At 44.6% G+C, this 12,457-nt stretch overlaps 1 protein-coding gene across 2 annotated transcripts in view; it reads right to left on the bottom strand.

Annotated features, from left to right (window-relative positions):
* LOC147451843 (O-fucosyltransferase family protein) overlaps positions 1–7,738 on the bottom strand; it is a 40,613-nt gene extending 32,875 nt beyond the window's left edge. The window contains exons 1-2 of one of the 2 annotated variants that reach the window (XM_086517713.1): positions 7,411–7,738; positions 7,285–7,335 (exon numbers count right to left, since the gene is read on the bottom strand). In XM_086517713.1, coding sequence (XP_086373839.1) covers positions 7,285–7,335; positions 7,411–7,674 — 315 coding nt within the window. In that variant the 5' untranslated portion in view covers positions 7,675–7,738. The remainder of the gene's footprint in view (positions 1–7,284; positions 7,336–7,410) is intronic. The other variant, XM_086517714.1, reaches the window with a different exon arrangement.
* Between the last annotated feature and the right edge of the window lie 4,719 nt (positions 7,739–12,457).

Genomic DNA, 12,457 nt, shown 5'->3' with positions numbered 1-12,457 from the left:
GATCTCCCAGCTACACAGACCGCCTACAGACACGCGTCGGAAGAACCACCCGACCATAGCCACCATCCGACAGCTCTCTCGTGTTGGGGCTAGCGTCCGAGGATGCAAGCATGCAACTGTAAGACCGAGCGTCCCATACCACCCTGGCCTCACCTCTTCGAGGTGACCTCGCGCGCTCCTAGCCTCATGGGCTAACCACTAGCACTCTGCCAGTGAGAGTCAATAACTACAAATGAGGCCTTTGCCTCCCATTTATAATAATGGCCGGCCACAATGGCCAGGTTCACACTTCATCAGCTTGGACATTGGACGCCAATCCCGACGGCGTCTAGGCTAGATCCCCTCTCCTGTAAGCATACTTCCCCCCTTAAGAACCATTGATGTCCTCATCAATGAAGTGGGGATACTGAGCTTTCAAAGCTCTAACTGACTCTCGAGTAGCAAACCTTTCAAATTGACCCTTCCATTTAATTAAGTACTCATTTGTAAGCTTTTTGGCGCGAATGACGGGTATGATGATCTAAAGCAGCCTCTGGTTCTCGAGGAATATATTCATTTTGCATATCTTGTCATACATTTTCCTCGATAGGCACAACAACGTCGGCTTCGCCTATTTTTTCTTTAAGGCGGTTGACATGAAACACTGGATGTACACTAACATCCGAAGGAAGAGCCAGTTTATAAGCAACTTGACCAATTTTCTTTGTGATCAAGAACGGACCACAATATCTAGCTAAAAGCTTAGAATGCTTTCTCGTTCGCATAGTCTTGGAATCCTTGGGTATCTTCAGATAGACCCATTGTCCCACCTCTAAATTCCTTGGAGATCTCTCTTGATTAGCATAAGTAGTGACTCGATCACGAGCCGTTCTTATACTATCCTTAGCCAACTCGAGCATTTCTTGCATTTCATTCAAGAAATCAAGAGCTTGAAGTTCCTTGACTTTCTCTAAGCCAATAGCAATCAGGGATTTAGGCTCAAATCCATACATCGGCATGAATGGGCTAAATTGAGCAGCAGAATGCTTGCTACTATTATAGGCAAACTCCACTTGTTTAAGATACTTTTTCCGATCAGACTGTCTATGAGAGACATAAGCTCTCAACATGTCCTCTAACGTTTGATTCATCCTCTCAGTTTGTCCGTCGGACTCAAGATGGTGAGAAGACGACATACTCAACTTCGTTTGAAGATAAGCAAACACAACTCATCAAAATCGCCCAATGAACTTAGTATCTCGATCATTCACAATATCCTCTCGCAAACCATACAGCTTGTAAAGCTGATCAACAAATAAAACTGCCAACTCATGGCTTTTTACTGTCGACTTCGTTGGTATAAATTTTGCCATTTTTGTGAGTATATCGACCACAACCTAAATGGAGTCATTGCCCCGACTAGTATTTGGCAAACCAACAATGAAGTCCATGGTTGGGTTGCCAATGGATGTAGCAGGCCAGCTTTCTTAAGGCTCTCTGCCTTATTAATCTGACACTAAGTGCATCTCTTCACATAGCTCTCTATGTAAGAGCGCATCCTTGGCCAATAGAAATATCGCTTCACCAAAGCCAGAGTTCTCTGCATGCCTGGGTGCTCAACGCTAGGAACATCGTGGCATTTGAAGTTTGAACAAAATCCTTTATCAAACCTCATCAATTTCCGGCACGCAGACCTTTCCATTTCTGAACAATAATCCACCTCTAATGGGATATTGTCGTTGTCTCGTCTCTCCAGCATGACTCACTTGGGTCTCCGGACCGCCAAAGCCTGTACACAAGTCGTGCCCCACTTCGACCTCGTTCCATATCTTACCAAAATAGCTATCGGAATGACATAGCCCTTGGAGAGAGAGAGAGAGAGAGAGAGAGAGAGAGAGAGAGAGAGAGAGAGAGAGAGATTTCAGCCATAGACAAGGCATTAACTTCAAGAATCCCGCTGAGTGCATCGACAACTCGATTGCTGGATCCTTTTCTCTAACGGATCTCAAAGTCAAACTCTTGCATAAGTTCAACCCATCGTCCGGCCTCTGAGATCACCCTGATCACAGACATAGCGCAAGGAGTGATGATATGTCCATGCAACAAACGTAGAGCCATACAAGTAGTGTCGTCACTTTCTCAAGGCGCGGACTAGGCGTAAAGCTCCTTCTCATACGTTTGATAACGCATCTCAACATCAGAAAGTTTCTTACTTTCAAACACAAACACGACGTCCATCCTAGTATAACACCGCACAAATTGCATAATCACTAGCATCCATTTCAACTACAAATGGCTTGCTAGGATCCACGATATAAAATATTGGCGCAGTAGTCACCAAGTGCTTTAGTGTCCGAAAGCTCTCATCGAGATACTCACTCCAGACAATAGGGAGATTACCTTTACGATGAGGACCCGAAGTCTTCGGTCCTTTCACCCCTCCTTTTAGAAGTTCCGTAAGCGACGCAACAACTTTAGAGTAGTCCTTGATAAATTTGCAAAAGAATCCTGTAAAGCCTAAAAAGGACTTTATTTGGCGCACATTCTTCAAAATAGACCAATTTCGCACTTTAACCAACTTTTCATGGTCGCGCGAATTCCATCGCGAGTAATAATATGACCCAAATACAGAAGCTCTTTCTTGAAGAATTCACACTTAGAAGCCTTAGCATAAAGCTTCTCAATTCTCAGTGCCTCAAGAACAACGCGTATATGCGCCAAATGCGCAGACAAACTTCGGCTGTAAATCAAGATGTCATCAAGAAATACAACAATGAAGTTGCATAGAAACGGTCTCAGCAGATCATTCATCATTTGCTGAAACGTAGCTGGAGCGTTGGTCAAACCTAAAGGCAAGACCAAAAATTCATAGTGACCACAACGCGTATGGAAACCTGGGGAACATCTTCCAGTTTGATCCGTATCTGATGATATCACAGGTCTATCTTCGTAAAATACAATGTCCCAAGGAGCCGATCTATCAAATCGTCCATACGCAGGAGCTGATACTTATTCTTGACAGTGAGCTTATTCAACCCCTTGAAATCCACGCAAAAGCACACGGTGTTATCCTTCGTTTGAGAAAGTAACACTAGCGCTCCCCATGGGGATTTACTTGGTCGAACAAAACCCCTGTCGAGATAATCTTTCAGCGGCATCCTCCTCGATTTTATTAAACCAATAGGGTTGCTTTGAGAAGGGTTGACTACCACCCACCAACTCAATAGCCATCAACTCAATGGCATGATCTACTCCTCTCGAAGGCGACAAGCAAGTAGGTAGATCGTCGGGAAAAACATCCTTGAAATCAGTCATAATTTCTCGCATCGGGTTGGATTCATCGGAATTCCGAAGTTCAACAGAACATAAAACATTTTTACGAAATTCACTGATAGAAGTACCAAGCACTAATGAATCAAACCAAGCAGATACCAAGCACTAATGGATCAAACCAAGCAGATGGTACACATTAATAAAAGTCAACATCAAAAGACTTTGTATCCTTATACATTTCTAAATCAGTAACAATTGATATTGCAAAACCATCATTTTTACAAAGCGACACAAATACATGAGGCATGTCCTGTTTAACAATAACAAGAGAGTGATGTCCATAGTCTATATACAACGTGTCTTGTTTATCATAAAACCATGAAATTTCTAAAATAACATCTACTTTGTCTAAGCGCATGATGTGGAAATCTAGGTTCTCTTTGTAATCAACTAGCTCGAGCAACAAATTTGGAACAATTAGATTCCATACATCCATATCCTCGCCACGAGCCATCTTCACGCGATACTCGTGGTCATTGTCCCGCGTTTGCAGGCGCAATTTCTGCACCAATTTTGCATCCACAAAATTGTGTAATCTTCTATAATCAAAGAGTATGGTCCATTGATCTTTCCGGGGAAATGGAGAAGATCGTTCTTATCAAACACTTTGGTGCTAAAAGTAAATTAGAGCATGTTGTGCACTAAGTGATGGATTTCAAATTGAATAACATCAAAGTTACCTAAGATCTCGTGAATTTGAGCCGAAGGACGACCCTACGGTTTCTTGGTCTTCTTCTTGGGGCAATCTTTGATTTGGTGACATGTCTCGCCATATCCGAAGCAAGTCCCCCTTCTTCACTGCATCAGCAGCAACTGAAGCATTTTTTGCTTTCTTCTACTCCTGAGAAGGCCTCAACGGGGATTTGGACCTTTGTTGGAATCGAGGTCACTTCCTCGAAGTGCCCTCGACGGATTGATGGTATGAGCTGCTTTTTTTCTCATAATTCGCTCCATTTATTAAAGGAACGTCTTGGCCTTTGCCACTGCATCCTCGATGTCGGTCAGGGCTTTGTCTTTAATTAAGGTCCAACAATAATACTCATGTAATCCAAGCAAGTTCATGTGCACAGCATGAATAGAGTCCACCTTGCAGAAGGTGAGCGCTTCCTTGAAAGCTATCGTGTACTTATCAAAAGATAGAGTCTTCATCAAAAGACTCTGCAATTTTGCATACGCTTTCAAAGCATCCATTTTGGCAAAGTCTTTCTTGAACTTCACACAAAAATCAACCCCCCTATCATGTCGTGCCACCAGGTAAGCGCCTTACTGCGCAGATAAAGAGGAATCGTTTGAAGCCTCCGTTCGTCATGCTCCCCATGGAGATCAAACTACGTGGTCCAGTGACGAAGCCAATTATTTACAGCCAATTCCGTACATTCTTTCTCTTCTCCTGAGAAATTAGTGATTTTGCACAGAATCGTGGTAGTAGGACCACCCTGTAAACACCCAAAAGCAGCAACCTGCGTCCGCAACTGCCGGAGTTTGGTTTCGCCCTCGAAAATACGCGCAATCGTCAACTGAGCTGTATTTTCCAGAGCGGTAAACCGTGCGTTAAACCCCTGTACAACCCCTTCAAGAGAGGTCACGCAAATGTTCGTATGAACGTTCCTTGGTCGAAGCTTTGGAAGTGCATGTAATCTATGTGTAAAGAGCATGCGTGAACGAAATTTGAATTTTGAATATTACTTCGCGCGTCATCACGCTACGCATCCGATGCGAAGAAATCCATAGCGAAATTCGGTGAAAACCTGGAAATTTCATGCAAAAATAGGCTTTTTTTGCACTTTTCGGTTGCGAAAAGTTGAACTCTAAGAAGCTCTATGTGTCTGTGTGAGCGTCCAGAGGCGAGCAAATAATGGCCGAAGCGCGGGAACGCGAGCAGGTGAGAGAGAGGAGTAGGAAGCTAAGAAATTAATTTCTCTACAAACTTTTGAGTCTCTATAAGTCTTTTTAATAACCTGCAAGTGTTTTAATAACATGCAAGTTTCATACTGATCCCTTAAAAAAATTAAAGTGCCCACACTTAAAAGTCACTTGGCCATGTTTAATAAAAGGCCACTTAATAAAATAAGTGGTAGCGTAAAAACTCCAACGCAAGTCTAAAAAAATTAAGCACTGCTCTGCCGTACCGATATCTCGTGGAGGTAGGGAGAGAGCGCACGGATGTCAACTTGGGGGAAAAAAATTGCTTATGCTCGTGCGTGTCAAACACACGACGGGCTGTCAGTTGAGTGCCACGTTGGAAAAAAAAGAACCCACGCTGGAAGCCAAAGTTCTCTCTCTCTCTCCCCCCTATCGTCCTATGCAGACTCAAACAAGCGCACACAGAGAGGTAACTCTCTCTCTCTCTCTCTCTCTCTCTCTCTCTCTCTCTCTCTCTCTCTCTCTCTCTCTCTCTCTCTCTCTCTCTCTCTCTCTCCTCCACACTGGAGGCGATAGGGAAGGTGAACCAACTCTTTCTCTTTCTTCTTCTCTCTACACTTTCCACAGAGGAAGAATACAGAGAACACAAAAGGTTATGTGTGCTGAATTTAATTGTAAATCAACAAATTAACAAATAACTCTCTAATTATCAGCATTCCCCCTTGTTAGTCTTTAGATTGCTGAATTTTATCAAAAATCAGTCAAAAACACATTAACTTTCACTAGAATACACTCATAAGAAGAAATACAATTAGTTAAGCAACCATTTCATCAAGAATTGCATGAAACAAAGATTATCAGACTTGAACCAATCTATAGGTGTGCACACGATCCATTAAGTAGCCAAGCCGACTCTGATACCATGAAACAAATATACCCGGAGTGGATCTCCCGGCTATACACACCGCTTACAGATACACGTCGGACAAACCACCTGACCATAGCCACCATCCGACGGCTCTCTCGTGCTGGGACAGCGTCCAAGGACTAGGCATGCACCTATTAGACCGAGTGTCCCATACCACCCAATCTCGCCTCATCGAGGTGACCTCACGCACTCCTAACCTCACGGGCTAACCACTGGCACCAGTGAGAGTCGATAACTCCTTTGCCTCCATTTTATAATAATAGCCGGTCACACTGACCGAGTTCACACTGTTCGCTCGGACTCTGAACGCCCATCCCGATAGCGTCTAAGCTAGATCTCCTCTCTTGTAAGCGAGACATAACAATCGTCATGGCCATGATTTGCTTGATTGAAATGTGAAAGCATATGAATTTGATTGTAGCAAGATTTAGTAGATCAAGACATCCGTGAAAAGGTCAGTGTGCTCTGGATGTGATTGCTCTGGATGAGACTCCTAAATGGTTACAAGAATCAAGATTTGTCTTTGAGACCGTCGACAAAAATGTGATTGATCAGTGACTGATGTCTTTGTAGAAGTGCTCGATTGGTGGAGTCTAGTGCATAAATACATAAGAGTCATTATCTACTTTAAAAATTTATGTCCCTTTGGCTATTTTTGCAAGTGTAATCAAGGGCGATTACAATTCTTTCAAGAAGGGAAAATGTCACAAAGTGATAATGTGGCATGACCACCTGGAAGAGAACTGGCCGAGTAGACAAGAGAAACTGAACCAACCAACTTGAAGAACTTACGGAGCACAAACCGTGGAGCCTAAAACCCTAAAGACCAAAAGCTTGAGCTCGGTTGAATATGAGACCAAATCTTCTCTCTAACTTGTGAAATAGCATGGATTGTCGGCTTGGCAATAAATAGTGCATCAAAGCAATCACCAGCAATATCAAGAATCTCATCTTTGTTAGTGTGCAAAACATCTACCATATCACGCAAGCTTGAACCGAGCTCCAAAAGACACGACTTCAAGCAACGGTGGCGACTTTCCTCATAGAGACAAGGTTGTGTCTCATATGAATGAAAAGAAGGTTGATGAAGTTCGGTGTTGCTAGCTTGCCCACCTTTACTTCCATTCATTCATAACAGAAACACGTGATGTAAATGTGGGATGAAAAAACAGCAAACATACCAGTGGGCAACGCAGAGCAATTCCATCTTTCTGACACAGGAATGGAGGGTTCTGCGCATAAAACAAAGCAGAAGAAGGTCATAAATTGATCCTGGTAAAAATGCCTAGAGACAGTGAAACTCTTACGATAAGATCCCAGAGAGAAGGTAGAAAGAAGGCTCCGAGGAGAATCGTGATGGCAAGGGAGGCGAAAATGGCTCGACGGAAGAGGGATTTATGCGATGGAAGGCGGTCCTCCGAGTTACCTGATAAAAGAGGAGTACTCGGAGCAGACGAGGAGGGGGAGGAATGCAGAGGTGAGAAAGCGGCGCGCTCGCGCTTCTCGACAAGCGGGGCCTCCTGTTGCAAATGCTGCTGCTGCTGTCTGCCGGGATGTCTCATCTCCGCCATCAACGCACACTCCTCTGCTTCGCTACTCTACTGGTAAGGCTGGTTACACACCATTGGGCAGGCACGCACCCTCTTTTTGGGGTGGGCGGGCGTCTTTTACAAAGTGAATATTAAGCAAACGTGTTTAGGGCGGTTACACACCGCCTGCCCAAGCGTGGATTCCAGGTGGCGACCTGCACAAAAAGAGGAGCGTCCAAGATGAGGGACAGCCCAACGATGGGCAGGGATGGAGCTCACGTCGTGACAGCATCATAAATCAGGCACAACCAATAGGCTACGCAGCATTTGCTGAAATCCTTTCTACTGAGATTTGGGCTGATAGGTGTGTAAAGCTCACCCGCCCATCCTCAGCACTAAAGGGCACATGCAATTTAATAAAGCCCAAGCGGTGGGATCTACGGCAACGAAACTAGGGCACGAAGATCGGGACGCGTGCAGTCGTAAGATGGCCAGAGTAAAGTAGAACACGAAAAAGTAAACTTGGACAAGTAGGGAGCCTGTCCAAGTTTATTTATCATTTCATGGGTTGCCCATATGTCAATGAACGCGTCGTGGGCGTAGCGGTTAGTGCATTGGGCTCTCACGACGGTAGCGAGGGTTCGAGTTCGGATGCCTGCGACGAGCGCCTATTTTTTTCATCTTTCATTCATCTCGAGATCCGTGCGCTTCTTCCAACCCGTTGATCCAACCGCTTGCCCCTCATTAACGCTCCGTGCCCTTTAGTGTTGAGGCCCGCCCACCCCAAAATGAATGTGAGTGCCTGCCCGTTGATGTTTAACTAGCCGGAGGGCTCCCCCATAGGCCCTCTACATTGGAGGGCCATGCAGCACGTGGAGGCCCCTATGTATTTTGCATGAGAGCCCCATACCCCATGCCGAACGGAAGCCTTACCTACACCATGCAGTCTACGTTTCTAATTTTTGGAAAGAAATGGTGGAAGATTCAAAACGTAGCCTTCCACGGCCTGTGAAAAGGCGTTTCTCAGATTGGTGGGTACTTTGAGTACCCCCTAGCGAAATTGCAAGCCCATCTTCCGAATCTTTTGCAACAACCTCGCAACTGCGCTTCAACTTTTGAGAAAATGCTATGGGCTACTATAATGCTTCAAAAGGGCCCCCAAAGGCGTCGTTAGCAGGCCTATGGGGGAGCCCTCTTAGCCTATCTACATTCAACAAGAGGGGTATAGCCTATTAGTTTCATCGTGAGCAGAGATTTTTCATTGTCCATGCTCTTAGGTGCTCAACCTTTTGCTTATCGAATAGCAAGTCGCCACCTAGAGTCCATGCCAACATGCCTGACTTTAGACAGATGGGTGACCGTTGCAACACTACCCAACGTGGCTTGGGTACTCCATAGACTCAAATACTAAACATCCCCATTTGCAAATGGACACCCCTCCAAAGCATGGTCTTAGGTGATGGTTGTTACATAAAAATTAACTTCACCTCTCAAAGGATGCTCCCATGCCTTCTTTCCATTGATGAAGGCGGCTTTGTTGCTACTATTGTAAGGTGCAGCCGATGTGAATGTTGAACTTTACTCAAGATGAGTGCTCCGAACTATGCTTAAGGGTTCCTTTTATTTACGGAAGGGAGAGCCTTCCGTTCCTTTAGTGAGAGAGTGCAAATGATCACAAAACAAAGTGGCAAACACTATGATTGAAGGTGCTGAGACTGAGAGATAGAGAGGAAGAATACGACACCAGAATGTTGTCAACCCTCCTCCGAAGGCCCCACTCTCTATGGCGAGAGCGGTCTACTATTGATTGCACAAATCTCTACAATGAAATGAACTTGCCGACGATGTCGATGACAATGAGGACGATGACGAGACGGGCTGAAATATGAAAATGCTAAGGATTGAAATCTGCAAATCTTTATCTGCTGAATTTTGACTCTATGTCGGTGACGACGGTGATGAAGACAATGCGACGACGATGCGCTGAAAACGCAGATGCTGAAATCTGCGTTTTTCGGGCTGAATTTGCAAACTTCGGCTGATCTAACCGTGCGACGAGGATCTGTTGCAAGAAGGTGAGCTTTGCGAGGTTCGGGACTTGTTATGCAGTGTCTATATGTTGAAAATTGAAAACGCTAATGCAAGTGGGGAATCTGTCGCGATGAATCTGCAAAACGCTAGGTTGTCATGCTGATCCAAAAATGCTAGGCTGGTTTTGGGTCCTGCTGCAAAAATGCTAGGTGATCTATTGAGTGTTGTTGTCGCTAGGTTGATCTGCAAGTTACAAAACGCTCGGATGATCTGCACTTGAGAAAAATGCTGGTTCTATTGAATGAAAACGCCAGGTTGACTGCCAAGGGGGTCTTGCCAAGAAGGTGCACTGTTGAACACAAGGTTCCTGCTGCCTCTTCTGCCAAAAAGTGCTAGCGCTAGGTTTTCTTATATACTTGCTTGTCAAATTGCTCTACCCAGTTTCCCAACAAAAGTCACTTAATAATAATAAGTGAAAAATGGCTAAAATAGAGAAAATAGGTCTATGCACTGTAAAAATGCTCCTGATGGGTTCTGATTGTAATCTGATGATCATGTTGTGTGCAACTAGAGGATATGCATCTACTCTAAGTGCCTAGACATGCACGGTCTGTGAATAGACTCACAAAAGTACCATAACACTTGCTAAGCTAGGCTAATTGAACCCTTGTCATGAAGTAGCTTGTCCACGTACACGTACGGCTAGATGTGAACGTGACATCCCCTCCTTTTCAAAGTGAGGTATTGGTACCGAACTGTATAGCATCGAGGGAGATCGCCAACAGGGTCTGGAATCTTGGAAAGGACTCTACGCCGACCCACTCTGATGCATGGGTCATGCGATACTTGAACTTCATAAAGGTCTGCAACGCTTACTTCTTTGGGCCGCGCTGAAAGCGACACAAAGACATATGCGGCTCCTTCAATGCTTCAACTTCGTCTATAGTCATGCGTCTACCTTCTTCAAGAATCTTCGAGGATGAAAATTCCTGAAACCACTTCCAACACAAAAACATGAACATAGCCATTCCATGTAAAGTGAGTGGAAAAATTAGTCTTCTTAAAAAACTGTGTATGCAATTAGATGAACATATAGACGGAGTGCCAAACCGTTCATCAAACACACGCAAACAATGGAATCGAATCTTGGCTTTTTGATCTAAATCAATCAATTGTGGAAAATCACAATGGAAATGCCAATGTGTGATGCTCAATCCTTCTTGTGCTCTTTCGAATACTGTGTCATGCCAAGGAAGAGACATGGAATGTGAATTCCTTGGGTACAAACATTTCATCTTTTCATGAGTAATCTACATACATCCGTGCTCATTCATGAGTGAATCATGTTCATCGTGCAATATGGCATGCCTGTGAAAAGGCATCACATAAGGACGGTGACTAAAATACAGGAAAGCACCACGAATGAAACACTCGAACAATGCGTACTGACTAATCATGCGCATACACAATACTTCCTGTGGGGGTTATCGGGACCTTGACTCTAGAGCCAAGATCGGTTCTTCATGATTGATCGAATCTGTAATGAAGTTAGCTTCACTAGACAAAGTATTAACTAAACCATTATCCTTGTGAACAATTACATCTTTATCCTACAAATCATCATGCTTGTGAGTAATCACATCTATATCATGCAAATCATGTGTGTCATGCTTTGGAGAAGACAAGACTGAGAGAGTCTCCTTCTCCTGATTCCTTTCAATCTTCACCTGCACATTAGAAATGACAGATGAAGAATGAACAACTTGCTCTCCACGAACGACAATGGGAGAGTCACTTTTGGCATTGAAAGTGAACGTATTTTCCGCCCAATCAATGAGAGGGTTATGCTCACAAAACCATCGAATGCCCGAAAGCATATCACATCCTGAAAGAGGAGAGACTACAATTTCCTGCGGAAGGACGCTTGTTGAACAATGAACAAAACATCTAGGCACTCTTGCGTGATGAGAGAGTCCATACCAGGAGCGAATCCCGACACCTCGAAAGGAGATGTCTTGCTTGATTTGGCAGAGTGGGGAGCTTCAATGCGACACTTTGCATGCGAGTGATGGCAGCAAAACTTGGTAGATCTGGAGTGGAGCGGAAAGAGTGTGGAGCGTGTAGATCTAGAGCGGATCGAAGACAACGTGGAGCTCTTGGAGTGCAACCCAGCACGGCGATTGCCCTAATTTCTATTTTGTGTGCAATGGGCTTAGTAGGAGCCTAAGGTCTCACAAAGCTCGAAAAGGCTTGGGAGCTCACAAGGTTCAGGATCTATAGAGAATCGACTACTGCAGGTGAATCGAGAAAGCTTGGAAAGCTCGGGAAACTTAAGCTTGGAAAGAGTGCAGTGAGTCGAGAGAGCTTGGGGGGGGGGGGGGGGAGAGAGAGAGAGAGAGAGAGAGAGAGAGAGAGAGAGAGAGAGAGAGAGAGAGAGAGAGAGAAGGGGGAAAATAGCATTGATATATTTTGACAATGCTATTGTAGCACTGGAAAGTAGGGCGACATGGACTCATTCTGCAGTGTTGGGGAGGAGCCTTCAATAACACGATTTTTTAGCTTTGAAACCTTCACTAACGCAACAGTAAAAAAATAAATGAAAAGCAAACAATGTTGAGTTTAGAACAGTAGCGCTACAAAGAAGGAGAGCTAGAAAGACAGAGCAGAGGTTTTTGTTTGCATATGCAGGCATTCACATTACCACCACACAAGCCTTTTGGATCGGGGGGGGGGGGGGGGGGGGAGAGAGAGAGAGAGAGAGCTTGGATATAGCATCGTTGGGTGTGTGTGGAGC

The sequence above is a fragment of the Adiantum capillus-veneris genome, chromosome 8, assembly GCF_014529385.1.
Source record: "Adiantum capillus-veneris isolate H3 chromosome 8, ASM1452938v2, whole genome shotgun sequence".
NCBI classification, from domain to species: Eukaryota; Viridiplantae; Streptophyta; class Polypodiopsida; order Polypodiales; family Pteridaceae; genus Adiantum; species Adiantum capillus-veneris.
This window is presented reverse-complemented; position numbering and strand designations above follow the sequence as displayed.